Source organism: Vespa velutina, chromosome 2 (assembly GCF_912470025.1).
Source record: "Vespa velutina chromosome 2, iVesVel2.1, whole genome shotgun sequence".
NCBI lineage: Eukaryota > Metazoa > Arthropoda > Insecta > Hymenoptera > Vespidae > Vespa > Vespa velutina.
Genome location: NC_062189.1, coordinates 4,779,841 through 4,804,309, shown reverse-complemented (window position 1 = coordinate 4,804,309; position 24,469 = coordinate 4,779,841). Strand labels below are relative to the sequence as shown.

The window sequence follows — 24,469 nt, the reverse complement described above, 5'->3', positions numbered from 1 at the left end:
CCTCCTTTTTCTCCTCGTCTTCCTTCTCTTTCTCTTTCCTTTCTCGATCGGTCGACCGGACAATTGAGGAGTCAGTGCTCAACGACCTCGCGAAACGTTTCACGCACGGATACGGGCGTTGCTCTTCCCGGTATCATCTCCTTATCTTCTTATTATTTCTCTTTCTCTTTTTACAGTTTATAAGTACTTTTTATCGTTTCTTTTTCTCTCTCTTTTTCTCTCTTTCTTGGTCGAAAGAGAAAGAAAGAGAGAGAGAGAGAGAGAGAGAGAAAACGGCGATTCATTTGGTAGTAAAAAATCGTGGGTGGAAGTGAGACATGTCGGTGGAGACAAGTGGAAACGTGCCACGTTGGTCGGACATGGTTTTCTCGATGTCATCTCGAGGAAGCACATGGACGTTCAGAAGACGCCTTGCGTATTGTTTCTCGAAGATCGGTTGTAAAATCGATGAAAGGAGATGATAGTTTTTGACTGATGATGATAATGATAATAATAATAATAATAATGATAATGATAATGATAATGATAATGATAATAATGGTGATGATGATGATGACGACGAGGACGATGAGGTCGATGATAATTTATACGAGACTCGCATGACCGACCGGCGTTTACTCCGAAGGATCTCGGAAAATGCCGGTATAAGGCAAAAGAAAAAGAGGAGGAAGATGTTGAGGTGGAGGAGGAGGAGGAGGAGGAGGAGGAGGAGGAGGAGGAGGAGGAGGAAGAGGAGAAGGAAAAAGAAGAAGTGAAGTCGAGCACAACGTCCGAGGCGAGCGCCGCTCCTGACGTCGAAAATTCCTCGCTCGGAGGCAGTTAACCGTCTCGTAAATCTTAGACGATCGCGCATACGCGAATATAGGATGTTGAGATATAACTTTGCTTCGGAGTCGCTAATATCGTCCATGGCGAGCATATATATCTACGTATGTATAAACGGTGGTCCGGTAGAAAAGGACGTATCCTCGAACATCGTTATTCGTTCTTGAAAGGAAGTGTCTCGATCAATCATTCGAGATATAACTTTATCGTGATCTTAGAATATTGTTATCATCGTACGATGTCAGTGGTGAATCGAGAAGTACATTGTGCGTGAGTGCTCAAGTTCCATTCCCAAGAAACCGGCGTGAGCATGTTGTTGTGAGAGTATCAACCACTCAAGATGGATGGATACGTCACTTGGAGGAGAAGACGAACAGCTTTGCGAGCTGCCGAGGTGAGTTCGATGGTCGAGAGAGTTGCACGACGGAATCGAGCTTGACGAAATTTCTTATCTTTAAAACGTACCGCTCTTGTTCTCTTTACGATCGACGTGAAGGTGAATGGAAAAGGAAAGAAGATGAAAAAGAAGAAGAAGAAGAAGAAAAAGAAGAAGGAGGAGAAGAAAAAGAAGAAGAAGAAGAAGAAAAGGCGGAAGAAAGAGAAGAAGGAAATAAAAAAAAGGGAAGAAAACATAAGAGGCTCGTGGCGCAAGGTAAAAGGGAAAATTTTTTTTTCCTCTCGCGTACTTCTCGAAGCTCTCGAGCTTGCTGCTATAGATCGAACGAAAAGGCGTGAAAACGAGGAGGAAAGGCGAGGAGGCTACAAAACGCCACGAAGCATCGACAGAAACAAATGTTCTCGTCGCGGCTAATGAAACTGCCTCGAGGGCAGGAGGAGGTAGGAGATGGGAGTGGGAAAAGGAAGAGGGCGGGGGTGAGACAGAGAGAGAGAGAGAGAGAGAGGGAGGTAAAGGGAGAGAGGGAAGGGATCAGAGAGATAGAGAGGCGAGGGGTTTACGAGGGATGGGAAAGAGAAAACACCGTTGTGAAGCTCGATAGCGGGAACGAAAAAGGGTTGGGGGCTTAACGATCGGTCATGTGTGTGTACGTATGTGTGAGAGGACCGCGTGGTCTATATCGCGTTGTGGAAACTGGGTTTCCCGAAAGAAAAAAATTTCCGATGCTTCTATCGATCTGTCTTCTTCCGCCACGTACATTCTCTCTCTCTCTCTCTCTCTCTCTCTCTCTCTCTCTCTCTCGCTCCCTCTCTCTCTTTCTCTTTTTCCTCTTCATCTCTACTAACTCTCACGTTTATTATTTTGTTCTTCTTCCTTCTTCTTTCTTCTTCTTTCTTCTTCTTCTGATTTCTTTTTGCAAAAGTAAACGAATTAACGTTATGAACTTGAAATTCTTCGAAAGGGAAGCATTATCGACGAGAGAAAGAGAAAGAGAAAGTTCTATAATGGTTTGTTATTGATCTATCTCGCCTTCCTTAGATTAGATTCCTTTTCTTTCTTTCGTCCTTCGTTCTGTCGTCCACGGCATGGGAGATGTGTGTGGGTGGTGACCGAAGGTTCGAAGGATCATCGAAGAGAAGAGGGGAATCCTCATCAACCCCACGCGTTCCTAACTGCGTACGTCCATAATCGAATGAGTTATCATCCGCTTTCTATTATCCGTTTCATTTTTCCGTTGGCAAAGGAGAAGAGCCTGTGAAATCTTTCGTGGACACAGTGCTCGGCGTAGGATTATCGAGAAAGATCGAATAGCAGAGACGAGAATGTAGCACAATGATGGCTATATGCGATAAATCAAAATGGGACAGCTTCTCTTAGAAACGGTATTAGAGGATCTCGTAAACGGGCACGGGCAATGAGTATGGGCACGGGAACGCGCTTATTTGAAGGACGTGCGTTGGCTAATAAAAAATATATTACGTCGATAGGTAAACGAGTCATACGACCCCTCGTAAATCAATCCAGGAAATGTCGGGGAAGAATGGAATCGAGCGAATCTACGGATAGCGCTGCGGTTAACTGCGTATGGCTTACCTAGTCTTTTGCCTCCCCCATTGTTTATCTTGTTCCTTCGAATTTCGCCACGGGGAAGAAGGCATATTACAAGCCCAGCCGTTATATTCATTCGACCCGTAATTACAAGCACGATGTAAACGAGCTGCCGGCGGTTATTCCTGTAGTCGGGCGTAAATCGTGGTGCCGCGACCGATTCCGCGATGTCAGACTTATCCTTGGGCTGATCTCCTTCTCGTTTGTTCGTATCTTTCTTATTTCTTCGTTCTCGTTTTCTCGTTCCATTTCGATCATCACCGATAACACCCTACCCTTGTTTGGCCGAGAAACGGACGAGCGCTCGTTTAAAAATACGTATGGTACATAGATACTCTCGGGCCAACGGGGAAACGAATTATCTACTTTCTCATTGAGCTTAGAAGCGTCTTAAATGGATAGAGTCGATTTGACGGATGCCCCGGTTAAGGAACGAAAATAACATCGCGGGAAGATATAAATACTACGCGGAGCAAATCAATTTTGTCATAGCCTAAAGAGAGAGAGAAAGAGAGAGAGAGAGAGAGAGAGAGAGAAACTGTTGAATCGGTAAACAGTTACGTATTCTCGTTTGCGATCATACATTTCTCCATCAAACTATCCTACGAAGTTAACGGTATGAAGCTTAAAAAATTCTTCGACCGCTATATAGAGAACGAAGGATGGAAAGTCCGCCTACATTACATACTAGGTGAATTATGCATGCTAAATAGCATACTCGGAAGTTCACCGAGGTATCGGGTCATAATCCGTGCGTGAACGATCGCAAGATGAGAATTTAACTTTGGTTTATAGCCTTTGGTCTATACTTTCTATAGGCTTCTCCCAACCTAACGGACGTACTTACTTATGACTTAGTCACCGCTTCTTTTTATCGACTTCTCGCTTTGCATCGTGAAGAGCTAAACTCTTGTGAAATAAGAGAAAGAGGAAGGAGAACGGTAAAACTTTTTCCCGAAGAAAAACTTTTTCTCGTTAACAGTGTCCATTGTTGTTGAGCCTATTATTAAGGACTGATGTTACGACGTATAGTGGCGCCATCGATGCGTCACAAGGTTGTAGAATGTTACTGCGAAATCATCGACTGTAAACTAAATGACCGATGCTGCATTATATCGTACTACTCGATGTGTTGTGGTCTATCTATCATCGATCGGTATTAACCGTACTCGCATGAAACTCATAGAAAAATCGAACGTACCGAGAAGCCACATCAATCCACCAAACTCCCGTCGAAAGATACCGAGAACTCTTTATGCAATTCCATCGTGACATTACGTTCTTCTTCGAGAGAAAAAAAAAGAAAAAAGAAAATAAAAAAAGGAAGAAGAAAAAGAAAAAAGAAAAGATGTTTGACGAATACTGACACGCTGTTAATATTTCTCTTTTATTTTGTAAAAAAAAAAAAAAAAAAAAAAAAAAAAAAAAAAAAAAAAAAAAAAGTTGAAAGAACACGTAACCGATAATGACCTTTCTCGTATTCCTTTCGTCTACTCCGCGTATTACACTGATGACGTAGTTGGACGAATTTCTCATTTTTCATCTCGACGAAATTAATCTCCAAGTAGGACACTCATTGTACCAGCAAGTAGGTAACGAAAAGAGAAGAAAAAAAGAAAAAAATAATAAAAAAGAAAAAAAAAAAGAAAGAAAAGAAAAGAAAAAAAGAAAACTTCATTATTATAGCACCGGCACGCGACGAAGAACCGTCTTTCCTACCCGCCTCGTTCCTTTTAAATTGCAAACATAATTGCTAGGCTCTTCCTCTCTCTCTCTCTCTCTCTCTCTCTCTCTCTCTCTCTCTCGCTCTCTCTCTCTCTCTCTCTCGCTCTCTCTCTCGTTCGACAAAGTCGTACGTTTCTCACTGGACCTCCATTCGTACGCTGATACGCCGCTTTAATTACTACTACCAAAAGGGGTCGAGGAGGGACCGAGAGGAGAAGAAAAAACGTAGATAGCGTTTGTCCACTTTATCTGGATATCTTTAACAGAAACGATCGCTTAAATAGGATCCACTTTCGCGGGACAAAAGGGACTTTATTACGAAGAGGCTGCTTGCGACAGACGAGAGAACAGGAGGGTGGAGAAGGGCCGAGGATGGAGAGATCGTTTCTGGAATCGGACCGGCCGATCGATATAATCAAACGATAGAAGAGGTAATTCGAAATATGGGACTCGACAAAAATAATGAAAAAGGCGCGAACGTTGTTCGATAAAGTTAAACATTGAAAATCGAAAGATATGTTTTCGTCCTTCATCACGACCTGATTTCGCGTAAAGGTAGAAGAGTAAAAGGGCAAGAAGAAGTCTGTGATAGGTAGTTGAAAATGGATGATCGAAGTAACAGAGAGAATTAGTAGATTCCCCGTACACGAGAATCTTCGTTTCGATTGAATATGTCGTCTTCGTCGTATTGATGTCGTTGATCTCTCACGGCCGTAGAACTGTTCGGTGACCGTCTGGATATACGGGGTGAGAAGTATCCTCCAGGTTCCTCAACTTCGATCCAGACGGCTACGCAAGCTCTGCGGATGAAAAGAAGGAAGGAAGGAAGAAAGGAATAGAGGACAGACAGACGGACGGACGAACGAATGGACGGATGGATGAAAGGAAGGAAGGAAGGAAGAAAGGAAGGAAGGAAGGAAGGAAGGAAGGAAGGAAGGAAGGAAGGAAGGTAGAAAGGAAGCAAAAGGGGTGCACGCATGACCCTGAACCCAACCACCACGCCATCCTATACAGGGGTGCGAAGCATGGAAAAGGATAGAGAAAGGGAGGAGGGTGAAACGAAACAGAGAGAGAGAGAGAGACACGATGTGGAAGAAGAAGGGGAAATTACACGTACACATACAACATAAACGCACGCGGACGCATACAGATACGTATACTCTAGGGGTGGATTGGAAGAGAACGAAGAGAGAGTGAGAGAGAAAGAGAGAGGGACTCCGCCGAGGAGAGAGTACAGTCCTCGGGATCAATACTCCCGCGTCTTGCGATCATTCATCTTGCCACGCCCCTCTGCTCTCTTCACACACACACACACACATACACGTACGAATACACATAGACCTTCTCTCTCTCTCTCTCTCTCTCTCTCTCTCTCTCTCTCTCTCTCTCTCTCCTTTTCTCATATACACAGATAGATATATAGTGTCTCAGTCTCTTTCTCTTTCTCATTCTCACGCACGTACACGATCAGGGTAGGTAGCACGCACGAACATATAACACTGCTTCTTTCTCCGCCGCCATCTTCATCCCTCTGGCTCGGTACACCCCTCGTCGTCGTCGTCGTCGTTTGGCGCCCAATCGTGGCGTGTCCATTACGAATACACCGGGGCTAAGGGTAAAAGGAAGGAGGGCTAAGGGCGAGGAGAGGGAAAGTCTGAAGGGCAGAACGAAAGAGATAGCAAGGGCGTGCGTAATAGAGAACGGCATAGCTGGTTGCCGTAGCGAGGGTGGTGGTAGGAGGTTAAACTGTTTAGCGAGCACGTACTAGCGCGTACACACTCGTGCGTACACACTCGTGCGTACTCGCGCGCGACCGTAGCAGCGCGTACTACGGTTGCACTTGACTCGTCCTCGTTGCACGTGATTCAAATGAATTTCTGAAACCGTCAACCCTCTCTTCTTTCCTTCTTCCTCCAAACATTGAGTCTACTCGAAAGAGGGAAAAGAAGGAGGGGAAGGTGGATGAGAATGGGAGGAGTGGAGATCGGAGCGGAGGACGAAAGAGACGGGCGCTTACGGGGGATGAAGGCGCCTGCTTGGTAGGGTAGTCTCAAACAGGGACGGAGAAAGAAAGAAAGAAAGAGGAAAGAGAAAGAGAGAAAGGGGAGAGAGGGAGATAGTGTGGGTGGATGCCCGCTCCAGATAGAAGGCCTCGCTCTGCCAATAGAGAACGAACGAACCGGTCGATCATGCCCGATCTGATTGAGCGGTCCGATAAAAGAGTCTGCAATCTGACGGACGAAACTCTCTTTCTTCGTTTCTTCGAGATCGATATATTATCTCTTTCGTCTTTCTGCACGGATTCTTTCTCTTCTTATTCCTCCTACTCTTCTTACTATACCGGCTTCCTTTCCTCTTCCGCGAATACTACTCTTTCCTCTGGTTAAAACGAACGGCCTGCCGATGGCTGCCGTCCAAAATCTCTTTTCGTTTATCGTCCAATACCCGATCGAAACTCCTATGGATGAGATAGAGAGAGAGAGAGAGAGAGAGAGAGAGACGTCGCGGGGCGGAAGTAAGAGAGTATCAATGACCAAATAGTATTTCTTTTTCTTTTTCCCTTTATTGTTTTTCTTTTATTTGACGAATCATCGACTTAAAAGGAATATTCATTGCGGACACATTAGATCTCGTAAGATTTCTAGCGGCATGGTCATTCTCGGAAATCGATTTAAATCATTGCATCGTTTCTACGGAGGCGTAAATTAAGACACGACGTCCGCGTTAAACTTAACATGCGTCGGGTTTTACCAAGCGATAGCCTCTCTAGTAACTGCACGAGGATCCTCCTCGGCGTCGTTCGAGACGCATTTGTAAGGAGCGTGACAAGGTAGTAAAAGCTCGGGCTCGTCAAAGCGTGAATTTTTATTAACGTTGACGATTTTCACGGGGAACGAGTTCCGCGATCTAGCGGTAACTGCATATGCTACTCACGTACGTTTCCACATAAATATCCGTAAGAGTACAGCGTAAGAAGTGTACTTACTCCTCTATTCCTCTCTCTTTCTCTCTCTCTTTCTGTGTCTTTCTGTCTGTCTCTCTTTCTCTAACGCGATGGAACGCAGAATATTTCCACTATAAACAGGCTCACGTACGACGTACTTATCGTTTACCGGAACGCAGTACGCGGTTCAGAATTACTAATGTGCACCTTTTCTTTTCTATTCAAACGAGCTTCGTTTTCTTCGAACCGAAAAAAGGGGCACGAGCGAAGGAGAACTGCTCGGCCTCTAGACAAGGTTTGGGGAGAGGGATAAGCGAGGAAAAAGTTAGAGGAAATTAGAGCTAGGAAGGATGTAAAGATCGTGAGAAAAATAAAAGGAAAGCTTTGTATTGTCGGCGCAAGGAGAGACCGAAAGAAAGAAAGGTGGCGACGAAGGCAGGAGGAAAGAGAAGACATTCGTTCGGTTTAAAGACCGGAATTATTTGCGATGCTTCTCCTTTGAATTTCTATCTCGTCCTTGCCATAGATCTTTGTCTTTACGATTCTTACACGGTCTCTATCTCTTGGCTTGTCGAATGGTATCGCGAAAAAAAAAAAAAATAAATAAAAAGGACGAAAAAGAAAGAAAGAAAGGAAGGAAAAGAAGATGCAAAATTACATTCTTTTCGAAAATCTTTTACTTTCAATCTTATAGCCCAGAGAAATATTAATTATATAACTTTTCGAAATGTGCAGCGATGAAGGCCGAGGGTGGCGGAGAGGTCTGGAATGGTTCCGGGGGTGCAGGCGATGAAGGTGGAGGACACATCTTCCAACTAACGAGGCTCCAGCAACACGCTAATTCTGACACGAGCTTCAGTCGGTGAGTAAACTGATTTTGACCATCCTCGAAAATTTTCCGAATTATACATAGCGACGCTCTACCTGCTTTTCTTGTATCGTATACGGAAATATAAAAGGTGTGGCCGTATAAAAATCTTCATAAAAGGAGGAACGTTCAGATAGCGTGTCGCTTTTTTTTCTTTTCTTTTTTTTTTTCTTTCTTTTTTTTTCTTTTTTTTCTTTTTTTTTTTTAATACGAATTCGATCTCACTGTTAGAAAAATTCTACTTCAAATTCATATCTCTGATTCTCATAATGCACGAAACATAATTTTAATGGTTCTGTGTTCTTCTTTACCTTTAATCTTTTTTCTATGATGAATGACAATAACGCAGATTATGGTGATTTTACTTTCATTGGTCTCATAAAAAAGAGAAGAAAGAGAAAAAAAAAAAAAAAAAAAAGAAAAAAGAAAAAAAGAAAAAAAAAAGCGAAAGTTCCATATTTGATCATATACGGTCTTTGAAATAGAGAAGAAAATCCGTAAAGAACGTAGGTATGCTATAGCTCATCGAAGTCGTCCTTCTTGCGTGTACGCCGGAAGTATCGTCGTGCCGCAAACGTAAGCTGGCCATAAATGTTCGAAGATAGAACCAGTGGTGAAGCTTCTTCATCCCAGAAGGAAGATCCACGACTTTCTTTTTGCTTTTAGTCTCGACCCCTCTTCGACCTGAACCGTTTTGTCGTTGTCCAAAGTTTCTCAAACTTTAACTACTTCTCTCTCTCTCTCTCTCTCTTTTCTTTTTTCATTTCTTGTTTTATCTCCCTCTTCTGTTGCGAACCAACAGTTAACTCTTTTTATTTGAGATCGAGCGAGCATACTTCGAGTCATAAAATTACGACCCATTTGCAATAAAAAAAAAGGAAGAAAGAAAGAAAGAAAGAAAGAAGAAGAAGGTGAAGATTCGCTCATATCCGATAAAAAGAAAATAAAAAGATCGTTTAGGGTTAATTATCGAACGAGAATCACTTATAAGATATCTTGCATTTGATTCGAGTCGAGGACAATTCAAGTATATAGAAACGGTGATGAATAGAAAGCAATGGGTCCAAAAAACTAGTGCACGGTAGTTATCTAGCGTGCGCGGAAAGAAGCCCGCTACAAATCGGACGTGGCAGAGCCCAGCCAAATATACACAGTGCGTCAGCGTCGCGGCGCGCGGCGTCGCGTTCTCCCTTCCTGCACCACCAACTGCCGGTCGCCTCGTTTGAGGTCAACGTCATCCACCTCTCTCTCTCTCTCTCTCTCTCTCTCTCTCTCTCTCTCTCTTTTTCTCTCTCTTTTCTCTTCCTCTTTCTTTCCTCCCCATGTAACCTCTTCTCTTCGCTTCACGTTCTCTTCTTCACGTTGTCTCTATCTTTCCTAAGCCTTTTACGTTTTACTCTGACATTCTGTACTTCGTTTATAAATTAAGGGGAAAAAAAAAAAAAAACAAAAAAAAACAAAAAAACAAAAAAGAAAAGAAAAATAGGAGAAAGGAATAATAATAATTGAACGAATCGCATTAATTTTACAAGTTTTTTCTTTTTTTTTTTTTTTTTTTTTTTTTTATAGCAAAAAAAAAGCAAGAAAAAGAGAGCACTTATTTATTCAGAACGTAGGTATCGTTTGCAAGAAGTGTTAAAACGATGGTCGCATTCCGTAGGTCGCTTTCCTTTTCGCAGGTGCCGAGAAGCCCCAGACCATGTAATTAAAAGCGTCTTTCGTAACCGCGCTCACTCTTGGATGGTTTCCTATTACCCTTTCCCGGAGGAGGAAGAGGAGTAGGAGAAAATACTGTGCGTTTGTACGTTCATGCGTGCGTACGTGCATGCGTGTATGCGTGCGTGCGTGCGTGCGAATTATGTGCTCTTATAGGATTCGTTATAATTTCTTCCGGTGAAAAGGTGACGGGAAAGGTGGACGTTTATCGTTCGACGCAACATTATTCTCTTTTGATATCAGGACAAGTCTTTTCTGATGGATGCTTACCACTCGAATACGGTTTTGGCGCCAGGGCGTGCGCGTTTTCTCTCGAAATACGAGGTGCGTCAAGTATTCTGGAATACCAGGACGGATTATGAGGCTCTTAAAAAGCGTCCGGCTGATTCCGAGACACGGGCGCCGAAGAGGAGACGAAACAAAATACTGCTAAAATTAATCCGCACCTTAGGTCACGTCTGCAACGAGTCTAGACTACGACGACGACGACGACGACGACGACGACAACGACGACGACGAAGACGACGACGAAGACGACGACGACGACGAAGAGGACGAAGACGAAGACGACGATGAAGACGACGACGACGGAAAGAGAACGCCGACGAAGACGTTGACGATGTACAATCCTCGAAAATGGATCGAAACGCGTGGGGACGATATATATTTTAACGAGTTCTAGTATTTCGGCATTCGTTATTCCTATTAAACGCCATTCATCTCTGTTAAATCGTTTATCTCGAATCTTTCATTTTACAAGATCTCGATTACAAACGATTCTAAGTGAAAACGAGGATCGCCAATTTATTCAGGTAATATGTCCTTATTTTTTTTATTTGTTTTTATTTTCCTTTCTCTCTCTTTTTTTTCTTTTTTGTTTCAAAATTTTTCTATTACCAAGCGAATCCGAAATAGATTTGATATAGATTTTCTAAAATTTAATTATATTCTCAATTAGTTCAATAGATATTCTCTTCGCGATCATAGATATTTAAAATCGTGGATAATCGTGGATAAAAATGAAAAGACATCGGATAGGCGGAGAAATTTGATGTATGATTTCGCTTAATGCAAAAAAAAAAAAAAAAAAAAAAAAAAAAAAAAAAAAAAAAAAAAAAAAAAAAAAAAAATAAAAATACAAAAAAAAAGGGGGAATGAAATTAGCTTACAACGGTACAACGTTAATAGTTTTATTTTTTAATACAACAAGTAAAGGTTTATTCGTATCTGTCGGGATAACGTTGTTGGATAACATAGGATTTGACGTATATATATACCGGGCACGAACTCATAGTTCTAGAATTTTCCGAAACATCGTGGATAAATCGCAAACAACGTGCGCTCGAAAGGATGCGCAGTCATCCGATGACTCGTCGACTCGCGTGTCTCTCGGTGTCCTGTGTTTCGTGCGCGCCTAGCATTCGCCTCGTCATACGATTCTTTTCTAGCCAACGTGGAGAAGAGGATAATGCGAACATTGTTCGGTGTGCACGCAGCTTTCGACCAGATGGCACAATTTTCCGATTGTCGTCCTGCTTTTTCATTCGTTATTGCTAGCTGTTCCCGCTTTCAGCTTATGGAATAGACGACTAAGGGGAGGAATAGGCAGCCAAACAAATGCGAGGTCAGTGTATCGGATATTCACCGCGGGTATTTTCAACTCTGCCTCTCGTGAAAGGAATTTTCATCGTTTTTCAAACGGTTGGTCGGTCGGTTGGTCGATCGATCGTTCGTTCGTATATCGCGCATTTATCGTTTAGAAAAATCGACTTTATTTCGATCGGATATCTATGGGCCATCATTGAATCGACAATTTTGTTAGTTCTCAAGCACCTATGTAAGTACATATTATCGGGGCTACTATCGTAACGGATCTCTTGGTGGTTGTCTAGAGTTGATGAATAAATTATGAATCGAGGTTGAAAGCATTGGATTCGACACGACCGTAATCGCTGACTCTCTCTCTCTCTCTCTCTCTCTCTCCTTCTCTCTTTAGCTCTTTCTCTCTCTATCTATCTCATACACACACATACTCAGTGAGTTTTGCGCGTGGCACAAAGTCATTGCGGTTCCTCGGGTAAAAGCGGGTATCGTAAACGCGCGCAATAAACTGCCCTATCTTTCTCGAAGTCACGAGTCGAACTCGTACTGGCGGTAACGCAACAATGACGGCCGATGGCACCGGGTCGGTTTCGTGCTTTGACGGACGCCTCGAATAATCGTCACCGCGTTATTTGCCGATAAACGCAGTTATTGCGTACATGCAAATCGACCACGGCCCAATATAACATAGTTTTCTGTGACGGGGAGAACAAGAGAGAAAGCATTGAATGCGATACATGTATGTAGGTACCTACAAACCGATCTCGATGGTAGTATTTCTTCTTTACGATCCGTGTCCTCCCCTTCTCGTAGTTTTATGAAAACACGATAGAGGTAGCCCTCCGGCTTATGGTCGAGACTATAAATGTATAACTCTGTGAAAGAGGATAGAGAAAAGGACAGTTGTTGCGAAATGCAATAAGATTTTGCGAAATCGTTTTCACCTATATTAACGAACTTTTTAAGGATATATTTAAGCATTAATGCAAACTAAGGAGAAGCGTTCGAGTATATAAAAAGAAGAACGTTATCGTGTCTCTCATATCTTTGGAAGAAAGAAAATTCGAATGCACGATGCTCTGCGCACGGGCCGAGCGATCGTTAAACGCTTAACGACTTCGTGCCTCCATCGTTTCCGGCGGACATTTTAAGCCGAACTCGTATCTCGTATCGGTGTTCGTTCGACTTTGAATTTAAAGTCTTTCTCGAACGAGGAATCGTCTACGTCGACATTTCACGCCATTTCATTGCCGAACTACTTTTTATCGATATCTTCAATTTTGTTTTTTACCACATATTTTATAAAGTCTTAATATAGTACGAGGGATATGAATAAATTTGCAGGGATATCTTTCATCAAAAATCATAATCTTGTTACAACGCAAACGATATCATAAATATTATCGTACAAATTGGATTAATGATTTTGAATAAATAAATTCGTTAATTCGTTTTGCTTAAGATTGAACTCTATGTCAGCTAGACATCAAGATATATTTAAGTATATAGAATAGAGGTTATCCATCGAAAGTAGATCTCTCCAATTATCTCTTTCGAAGAAATTCAAGAATAATCCTAGAGAGGCGTTATATTCGATGCACGTGCCCTTTCATCCCTCACGGCCATCTGTTCTTCTAATTTTTCCAACCTTTCCGCCCTCGAAATCGAAATCGTGTTAATAACTCAACGGAGACAATGTCAATTCCGTAGATACGTAGGGTTGCGATGTGGATCGCTCCTCTCTCTTTCTCTCTCTCTCTCTCTCTCTCTCTCTCTATACCTGCATCTGCCACGGAAAATAGTCATTAGGGAACCCTCTGCTCATTATTACGTTGCGATAATACCGTTTCCAACGTCGAAAACTGAAGCACGAACATTACTGGTGTGAAACAATCGGTCCATGTTCCCATGTAGAAAGTTTTAATAATGCGGTCGTCCATCGATTACTCTCACGTACCTGCGACGACCTCATCTCATTGTCCACGTTTTCGTCCTTTGCCAATGCCGAATCCTGGTTTTCGTGGTGGACGTACGACATTTTACGGTGTCACTCGAATTTCACGCTTTCGTAACGGATTTTCTGGTATCGATATCGCAAAAACTTTGTAAATTAATCAGAGCGGTATGGTGGAAAGGAGGTGAGATTAGCCGGCGTAGACCGTCGAGATCGTTCTATTTTTTTTTTCTTTTTCTTTTTCAACTCCTCGGTCTCTACCTGCTTCGAGCCCATTTAGAGAAGTCTGTCCTTCACTCTTGGTGGCGTTTCGTCGAAGGAAGATTAAATTCGGTGAGGCAAAGTAATTCTCGGTGTCGCGGGCCGCGACGCGGAATCCTTTCGGTAAGTTTCTAAGAAGGTGGGAAGAGGGAGAGAGAGAGAGAGAGAGAGAGAGAGAGAGAGAGAATGTGGGAGGATGAAGGGAAGGTGTTAACTTCGCCAGTGACGCGTACCATAGAAGGGATTAAGGGCGCATCTCCACGAAACAAAGACAAAGTTCCAGGCGAAAAGGAAGAGACGGAAGACAGAGGCTAAGAGTAACAGAAGCGGCAACAAGAGAGAGAGAGAGAGAGAGAGAGAGAGAGAGAGAGAGAGAGAGAGAGAGAGAGAGAGAGAGAGAGAGAGACCATCAGCCACGCTCCCGACAGTGGCAGCAGCCGGCTTTTAGCCTTCTGCTCTCCGAACTTTCCGCTCTGTCTGTTGCTCTCGCTCTCATCGTCAGGGCCGTATCGTGCCTGATGAATACTATCCTTGTTATACGGATAAAATGGTTTTCCGATAAAATTGGAAAACTGTAAGATCAACGGCTCGTTGGTAAAACGATCTTGCTCTTGTTTTTTTCTTTTTCTTTTTTTTTTTTACTTTTTTTTTCTTTTTTTTCTGTTATTTTTTTTTTTTTTCTTTTTTTTTTTTTATAGAAACGTCAAACAACATTAACTTTGTGAATTCTGACTCTTGTAATCTCGATCGTACTCACTCGAATTATAATTATCGACAATAATTCCATTCGTTTGTGATTATAGTCGAGATTTGTTTTCGACCGAAAAGAATCGTGAATTTTTTTTTTTTTTTTTTTTTTTTCGAACTTTATCTTTTGATTTATTGGGAATACGTTGACACGAAAATTCAGTAATTTGTGAGATGAAAAGAGAAGAAATAGAAAAATAGTCGAAGGAAAAATCTTGAAGATTCTAACTGCGGCACTGGGTCTCCCTTTCTCTACGAGCATCGGCATTGCCGGGAGTAATCCGTGTGCATTTACGACCCTAGCCGTGCGCACATTCGTAACGCGACGTGCATACGTGTCCGTGAGGGGCAGGTGTGTACACTCGAGGGGAAGAAACGAGACCTATCCGCGGGCAGGGAGAAAGAGAGAGAGAGAGAGAGAGAGAGAGAGAGAGAGAGAGAGAGAGAGAGAGAGAGAGAGAGAGAGAGAGAGAGAGAGAGAGAGGAGAAAGGGAGGAGAAAGGGAGGAGAAAGGGAGAAGCAGCGCGTGCCGCCGTCGACCATCCGGAGGCCAGGTGTAGCCTTTATCCATTTTACTCGCGTTTGTTACCCTCGGACCTACGATTCCGATGCACCCTCTGGGTCCCGTTTCTGGGGCGCCCTTCGCCACTGCGGATAAAAAAAAATATGTATATCTAAAGCTCTCTCTCTCTCTCTCTCTCTCCCTCTCTATTTCTCTCTTTTTCTCTTTCTCGTTCCCTTCTTCTTGTCGGTTTATCGTTGTTCATAGACGTTTCGTACTGCAACGATCATCGACCGGTGGACCGACCTATCCACGAGAACGTGTCTTCCGAACACTCAATTTAGATTTAAACTGCAGCTAATTCCACAATAGAATTTTTATTCATTATATGCACAATCCTTGATTTATCGAGAACTTTGAAGGATATGCCTCTATCCCTCACGAGGGACGGCATGTTGTTGAAGTAAATTTCGGTGGAAGACCGTACGAAATGAGTACCACCTGGAATTCCAAAAATCCATTCCAGCTGTCGAGTCTACCGATCGACGACGAGTCTAAACTTGTCGAGAGGGGTGAGAAGAGAAAGGGAGTAATAGAGAAAGAGAAAGGGGGGGGGGGCAGAGAGAGAGAGAGAGAGAGAGAGAGAGAGCGAGAACCCTACGCGAGACAGTGGGGCACCATTCCCCTCGTCTCCTTTTCGTCTTTCCACCCTTCGAGGGCACACGCCCACGCGGAAATGACGTCCGCCCCGGAATAATCTCGAAGCTTTCCAACGGTAACGACCTTTTCGTGGGTTGTTCTCGCGCCGACATTTTCCGATTTTCTTATCATCGACATTTCTACTTTCGTTAAGGGAGATGAATTAAGAAGAATCGAGATTTAAGAATCTTCTTAGAATTGTGAGTCCAAATACAATTTTGGAGAGGGTGGGGGAGAGAGAGAGAGAGAACATGTAAGCAAATGGGCGTCTCGATTTAAACGTGTGAGGGGTGGTCGAAACGTCAAGCCATCCTTAGTAACACCCCTTCGGAGATCCTTTTAAACCCTTCGCCGGTTTCCTTTTTCTTCCTTTTCCATTTGTTCTCCCTTACTCATAAGAGACCAAAGGATATACGAAAATTCTCTTCTCTTTTCTTTTTGATCGTACGAAGGAGTTTAGACCCTTCGAAATCGTCGAGCCCCGACATTTTTCAACGGTTATCTCGTCAATGGCATCTTCATTGGACGGGACAACGTTAAATAACTGGCGGGTGTCGGTGGGAGAAAACCGACGACGACGACGACGACGACGACGACGACGACGACGAGGACGATGACGGCGGTGGTGGCGGTGGTGGCGGCCTTTTGACGCGCATTAGACGTGACGATGGTTAAGTGTTCCTTTCTAGTCTCTTCTTTTTCTTCTTCTTCCTCCTCCTCCTCCTCTTCTTCTTCTTCTTCTTCTTCTCCTTCTTCTTCTTCTTCTTCCTCCTTCTCTTCTCGTCTTCTTCCATTTTCTCCCTTGCCATCGCTTTTCCTCTCAAACCTTTAGCTACCAACGGGAAATAACATTGGACGGTACTAGTAGTAAGTACAAATATAATGTTTAAGGGACAGAGAAAGAGAGAGAGAGAGAGAGAGAGAGAGAGAGAGAGAGAGAGAGAGAGAGAGAGAGAGAGAGAGAGAGAGAGTTATTCTTCTTAAGGAAAGAATATGAGAAGCCTAGAGGCGAAAATAACTTACGAAAGTGACATTTGAAAGCAAGACAAAACGTTTGATGCTTTATCTGCCCCTTGGGATATTTCAGAACAACTTGACTTTTCTTCATTAATGACCACCGAGAGTCTGGATCATTATTATTTACTTCTCTGTAATGGTCAAGAAGGTAGAGAGAGAGAAAGAGAGAGAGAGAAAGAGGGGGGAGAGAGAGAGAGAGAGAGAGATAAAGAGTCGATGGACAGTGAACAAAGTGGTGAATGTTTAGCCGACGAAATGGCTGAAAAAGTCACTGGGGGGTACAAAAGAGTCGAGGACTCGTCGTTGGTCGTTTGCCACTCTCGTAGCTCTGTGGGTTCTTCGGAGAAGACGAAGGAGCGACCAATTATCGTGTTACGACGCGGGGCTCGTGTTAAGCCTGGTAACTGAATATATCTCTCTGCCCAATAGCCGTCAAACGCTCGACAACGATCGAATTTGTCCAGCCAGGCGTGCCACTCTTCTCTGTCTCTCTCTCTCTCTCTCTCTCTCTCTCTGTCTCTCTCTCTCTCTCTCTCTCTCTCTCTCTATCTATCTATCTATCTATCTATCTTTCTCTCTCTCATTCGCTCGCTCGCTCGCCACCCTGCTGCCAAAATATATCAGCACCACAGGTTCTCAATTTAAACGTCGCGTTGAACTATCGTCAATTGATTTTTCGTTCAAAGGGAGACCTGATTTTCGATGACCATCGCTTAAAATATATGTCTACCAGGCAATCACTTTCCTGATATTTCTCTATTGATTATAGGGGAAAATCGACGTCGTTATTTGTCCCGCTCACTCTAAGATAGACAACAATGATCACCGCCAACTACTAAGCTGGCGACCACTTTTAGCACCGTTCGCGTGAGCGAGAGAAAGAACTTGAGTGTCTTCGTCGAACACGCTTCTCGACTTTGCTTAGACTTTGGACCTTAGGTTATTTGAGCAGCTGTCGTTCCCTTTCACGTATGATGCATCCTCCATTTCCGACTTTTAGTTTGGATGCTAAATCGAACGGAAAGATCACTTTTTTCTTGTATATTAATGAGATTGTTTAAAAAATTTCACGAGTATCATCGAAAGATTAATGTAAGTCGGTCGCTTTTTAATTCAACGAATTAAAAAAGAAAAAAAAAGAAAAAAGAGAGAGAGAGGGAGAAAAAGAGACGAAACAAGAAAGCACTGGTTCTTTTTCTTGTCGATATAGAGTTCGATTCCAGGTGCGCAACACGAATATTAAAAGTCAGGTTCGTTTTTCGGCTCGTTCTATTATCGGGTCAGCCGCATAGCAGACCGCTGGTGGTGGTGGGCCCAAGACGAGACCCGGCTCCCTTCTGCCGTTCGTGCGTTCGTCGACATTGCCGAGGCATCGCCACCATCCGCCTATGCTGGTGAGCCAGGTTTGCGGCAGTGGTTCAGGGGCAGCTGCAACTTAGCCAGAGATACAGCTTAGATCGTCGTGGCACGAGCCTTCCTGACATGTGTTTCCTTCGATTCTCCCCTCCCTCAGCCCCTCTTACCGTCTTCTCCTTCTCCTCTTCCTCCTCCTTCTCCTCCTTCCTTTCCTTTTTTTTTTCTCCGTCGGCAAACTCAAGAAGAACATAGAATATACGTCCTGCTGAGAAAGAAGAGAGAGAGAGAGCGCTTCCAAGGAAATATTTGCCAAACGAGGATAGAGTTTGAGATGAATTCAACCTGCATCATTGTCCCTTTGCTACTCCTCTTTCCTCTTAGATCGCGAATCGTTGATACAGCTGCTACGAAGAAAAGCATTTTCTATTCCGAAAGGAAATGAATTCACGTAGAGAATGAAAATGGTTCGCAACTTTTCATCCTTTCATCCACGTCGATTCATATCGTCGATTTAACTTGTCTTCGACGTTAAAAAGTTTTTAATATATATATATATATAACAAAATAAATAATTTAATACGATAATATTCTCTATAACATATATTGAAATACATACATTTATAGACGAATATACTAATTATGATTATTGATAATGATAATGACGATGACGATGATAGGGGTAGACGTTCGGACGATGTCTGTCTTTCGTCTAGTCATCTCGAAATAGCTTGATATTGAATTGTCGATACATGTATCGATGCATTCGCAATGGTAAGACACCTCGTGACTTAAGTGACAGCTGCTCTTCGTCGATTCTTCCTACAAATGTACGTACGTGTACGTTCGAGAAGAGAGAGGAAGAGAGAGAGGAGAGCCAGCGATAGATAAATTACGATCAATATGAATTTCTAATGACATATACATTTTCAATATTTGTATTTATTTGTTTCTTTTTAAATGTTAAAAGAGAATAAGACACAATAAAGTCTGATTTATATACAAAGTATAAAGCAACGTTTCGGTGAACGATGATCGTAGAACAACTCGCACGCGACATAGATATTATTGAAACATTATCTTCGCGTCACAACGATATTACTTTACAATACGGACGATTCTTCTTTAATCATTGGAAAACTTTCTCTATGGTGTTAATATCGCACGTGGCTTTGTTTCTAAATTGCTTTTGCAGATGTGAATGTAGCCGATGTTAGTCGGTATATCTCGATTAAGATTTCTCGATGATAAAGATTCTATGGCTAATTCGTACGACTATAACTAGAACACATTGGTACGAGCAATAGGCGTGTAGTAAGCTGACGTAACGAAAAAAAATTAGTTTTGTTTGGTTCATAGACGAAGGAATACGATTCCCGAGTTTTCTTTCCACGTGAACATCTGTCTGGCTCTTTAAACACGACGAAATTAATGTATTTCTTTCGCGACACGGGACCAAAGGAATACACTAGGCCTCCCCTCCCTCTCACCGTTCCTCCCCTCCCCCGACCCTCTTTCTCCTTAAGATACCTTTCACTTCGTTCGATCCGCGGTGTAGTAGCATCTGCTCTCGATTAAGCGATTTCTCGGCATTGTGCCAGAGCATATACTATCTAAGATTTCTTCCAAAAGAAATTCTTGTGATGTCAAGAAAGGAAGAATCGAACGCAGGTAGTAGTAGCTCGCGTTGTTCCCTCTTAGATCCTCGTTCGCAATCACTTTTTTTTCCTCCTTAGTTTCCTCCCCTTCTCTCTCTCTCTCTCTCTCTCTCTCTCTCTCTCTCTCTCTCTCTCTCTCTCTCTCTCGTCCTCTCCCAATCCAACCCTTATATATCCTGATCCTTTCTCGTTTAGTCTTTTTATTCTCTCTTTCTATCCATTCTTTCGATAATATCACCGAAGGTGGCCTCAGCCACGCTGTTTTAGCTTCCTTTAAGTGTTCGTACACGCTCCTCTAAAGTGAGCCAAAGTTCTCGTCGTCGTATTGCAGCTGACACGCACGTGGCACGTGGCCATCCATCGGCTGGAAAGATAGACAGACAGACAGATAGACAGACAGACAGACAGATAGATAGGTAGACAGACATCGTGAATGTATGTATACCTACGTATAGGCGTGCATACGCATAGAGATATATACATGTTCGTTATGAAGCCACGAGGAGAAGAACAGAACTGGCTTCTTTCGAGGACGTTCTCTATACGATTGTTTCATCTTCGTTTTATCATCTTTGGTTCGATGACCGATGACTCAAATTATTTTTACTCTAACCCCTTTTATTTAATCGAAAAAAGATCGGAGAATGTGAAACCCTTTAACTGTCCGGCAATTCGTTCAACGATTACCACGAACATCGCCGGTGTGCCTGATAAAATTAGATATACGATAATAAGAAATACATGGTTACGGTATGACGTAAATGGCCGGCTAAGAGGAAGGGAATAGGATTTTCACCAGACTCGTCCGATGCTATCATCCAAGCTCCTATCACCGGAGAGTATTTTTTTTCACTAACGACTAGACACGAGCTAAGCACAAAAGGTCCTGGCATCTGATACTGTAATATCACGGAGCATGATGTAGATTCATTCAATCCTACTCTCTCTAAACGTTTCACAAATTTTCGAACGTAAAATTCACGTAATCTATAACGTTATCTGGACCGATATCTCTATTTCCTTTATATTTCCTACGAATATTATCGTAGCAATGGTAATATACTTGATGAAAAATATCATTTTTTAAAATTCGTATTGTTATTTTTAATCTCTCTCTTTCTCTCTCGTTTTCTCGGACAATCAGCGTAGAATAAATTGTTTTTCATAATTTGTCTATCGCATTAATTGAAAAGATTCCAAACGACGGAATAGAGTTTCCCTTTGAAAACAAAATAATAGATACATTCTCGTTCTCTCTAAGCTTTACTATGAAACACTACGGTCCTGGCTATTCATCCATTTGTAGACGTAGCCTTTTCACTTTATCCTAGCGTAATCTCTTTGAAAATGCGAAATAGAGTGCGTGGTAAATATGTATAGGTGGTTCTTGGTTTTGCGTGTTGCTGCGATGTATATCCGTGGATGATGTTTAAAAGCTTTATTCAGTAGTTAGAGTTCTCTTTTGTCAGCTCTAATGTCGAAGTTAATTTTCTAAATACTCGTCGAAATATCGTGGGACCGATCATTGCGAGCGTATCGGCTTATCGGAAACGATCTCTGCTTACCGACGTGTTCGCCAACACGAGTATTTTTCCGCGAAGAAGTAAGTAGTATGTACATACGTAGTGACTCTTTGAAGGGATCTTGCAAAGAGAGCACTCGTTTCTCGAAGGCATCGAGCGCAGGGGTCGATGGTTATCTGACTTCCTGTTTGTTCGTTCACCCTTCGTACCATTGCGTTAGGACAAGAGAGAAAAAAGAGAGTAGCAGAAGGAGAAGGAGAACGAGAAGGAGAAGGAGGAGGAGGAGGAGGAGGAGGTGGTAGTGGTGGTGGAGAGGCAATAAAAGCCCTGCCAAATAAATACAAAAGATAATCGACACCGTGCAGACAGTCGTACGGTTGTCGGAACTTTATCCTTCTTTTTTTTGCCCCTATCCTCCTTCCCTCCCTCTCTCTCTCTCTCTCTCTTTTTCTTTTTAATCTTTTTGGCTGTCGCGCAAGCAACTGCTGTTTCCGTTGAAAATATTCGAGAGAATCATCAGTAAATCGCGCGCGCGCGCGCGCGCACGCGAGTGTGCCTATGGATGTGGAAAAATCAACGTATTCGTACGCCTTTAAGGAAAATATTTCGTGGAAAACGTGTGCCACCGGGAAAACAAGCAAATAAGACAGATTCGATAAGAAAGTTTGAGGGGGAAAGGTCGAGAGTAGATCGATCGAAGGAAAAAGGAAGAAGGTGCACTCACTTCGGATGAAGAAAAAGAGAGAAAGAGAAGGTTCGACTGCGAGAGGAGGAGGGGGGCTAGAAGCGAGGGGTTGGGACTAGGGCACGTGACCGGAAGACGGGGGGCAAAACGGCGCACGCGCCGTCGTCCTCCACCTGGCGCATCACCTGCTGCCCCCTGCTTAAGCCTCCCTGCCTTCTCTTCTCTTTCTTCCTCGCTTCTTCTCGCGTCGTATCTTCACTCTATCTCTCTCTCTCTCTATCTCTCTCTCTCTCCCTCTCTCTTTCTCTTTCTCTTTCTCTTTCTCTTTTTTGCCAAACACCTTCAACATCCAACTGTTTTCTTCTTCTCACTATCATTCTGAAATACATTCGGCCAGCACCACCGAGTACATCGCAAAAATCCTTTTCCAAACAAAAGAAGTCGTACTCGAGTCGAAGATAATCTCTTCGTAGCATCGGGGAGTCGTATCACCTGTCGAGTCGACTCCCTCCCTTTCCTTTTTTCTTTTCTTTTTCTCTTCTCTCTCTCTCTCTCTCTCTCTCTCTCTCTCTCTCTCTCTCTTCGAATTGTTTTCAAAAAAACATCGACGAAATATCTCGTAAGGAAGCGCATCCTAATGTCTTCTAAGTTATCTCACTCATATTGGATTAAAGTGCAACGAAAATATGACTTTTAGATCTGCCCGGGAATTATTTATTATAGAATAAAGAATCGTAATCGGCTCGTTTCTTGAGAAATCGATGGCCAAGAGAGATTATCCGAGTTCATGGCACGAGATGAGCACGCGGCACAAGGTGGTGGCAGATGCGTTCTCGAAGGGGTTATATTGCACAGATATATAAACGCGCCGTTCAAGTAAGCTGAAGGGAAAAAACGTCGGGAGACTCAATTGGGGGAAGATGGGCTGGTAGGACGGAGGGAGTAGGGGAGGGGGTAGAGAGAGGGAGATAGAAACAGAGAAAGAGAGGATGAGCACAGAAGGCGAAGATCAATCTCAGGGTCCAGGTGGTGCGCCACGGTGCATCGGCAACGGTGGTGTTGCACCTCCACTCTTATGCTCCTGCTTTTATGCCGATCGATGCAAAGGATCATCGGGTGTAGCTTAACAGCCCAGCAGGCTTGCCTTCGAGAGATCATTGTCCTATTCGCGATATGCTGGCGCTGTTCCCCTTCTCGTTTTCTCTCTCTTTCGTTCTTTCTTTCTTTCTTTCTTTCTTTCTTTCTTTCTCTCGATAACGCTGCCAAAAGTGTTCGCTGCCAAATCGACCTTCCGCAAATAAAAGCCGGCCGATGTAAAAAAGAACGAGCGTTATAAATAGATCGTTATTAATAACGGCCGAAAATCTTCTTTCCTTTTCCTTTATCACGCGCACGCGCGGTGAATATTTATAAGTATGGGAAAGAAAGAGATAGAGAGAGAGAGAGAGAGCGAGAGAGAGAGAGAGAGAGAGAGAGAGAGAGAGAGAGAGAGAGAGACATACACACAATCGCCGGTGTTGTTGCAAGTCATTGTTTCAAATGATTTCGTTCATCCAGGTGCGGGCCGCTGTTTTTGTTTGACCTCGAGCAACTCCATACTTGTTCGACTGTCGGGAAAAATTTACATGCGCGCGTCCCTCTATTGTGTCCCCTTCAAATCTTTTTTCAACGATTCGATTTATAATAAGAGACGACGCGTTGTTATATGATTTCTCGATATACCTCCATTCCAATCGGTAGAAATGAATCATTTTTAAATAGAATATCTTAATTTTCAAAGAACTCATGACTAAATGTTCCTGCTTTTTTTTTTTTTTTCTTTTCTTCTTATTTTTATTTTTTCTTTTCTTTTTTTCTGTTTCTTTTGTTACAGGTAAGTCTAAAATCTTATGGGTATATTATGGGTATATACGTGTCGAGCATTTCGTACGAAGGAAAGAAAAAAAAAGAAAAGAAAAGAAAAAAAAAAGCGCGTGAGTAATGATTGAATGGTAAAGAGATTAATTAAGAGTCGATCGATTATCTACGGGTAAAGAATAAGTAGTTTGTAGATGGTCGTCTTTATCGCCTGGTATCAACGGCAGAAAACGTTTTACGTCATCGTCGTCCGATTCATTTTCGTTGTACGAGACGCTTTCGGTGAACGATCTAGCTCGCTTGGGAGCCAGGTCATAGACGGTAATTTCAGAATGCTTGTCCGATGACGAGGACACCGTCGACGATGAGGATGAACGTGCGTGCGTCAATATGCGTGGGCGTCTGCGTCATTCAGAACGCATCGACCAGTTTCCTCTCTCCCTCGCACACACTTCTCTCTTTCTCTCTCTCACACACAGACACATACATGCATACGCACACACGCATACATTCATGGACGCGCGCGCG

At 43.0% G+C, this 24,469-nt stretch overlaps 1 protein-coding gene across 5 annotated transcripts in view; it reads left to right on the top strand.

The window, feature by feature from the left end:
* LOC124947224 (serine/threonine-protein phosphatase 4 regulatory subunit 1-like) overlaps positions 1-24,469 on the top strand; it is a 120,238-nt gene that overhangs the window by 15,166 nt on the left and 80,603 nt on the right. For 2 of the 5 annotated variants that reach the window (XM_047489079.1, XM_047489080.1), the window contains one exon: positions 8,235-8,361. In XM_047489079.1, coding sequence (XP_047345035.1) covers positions 8,235-8,361 — 127 coding nt within the window. Of the gene's footprint in view, positions 1-1,040; positions 1,220-1,321; positions 1,478-1,512; positions 1,663-5,283; positions 5,572-8,234; positions 8,362-24,469 lie in introns of those variants that run through there. The other 3 variants (XM_047489086.1, XM_047489081.1, XM_047489078.1) reach the window with 3 other exon arrangements.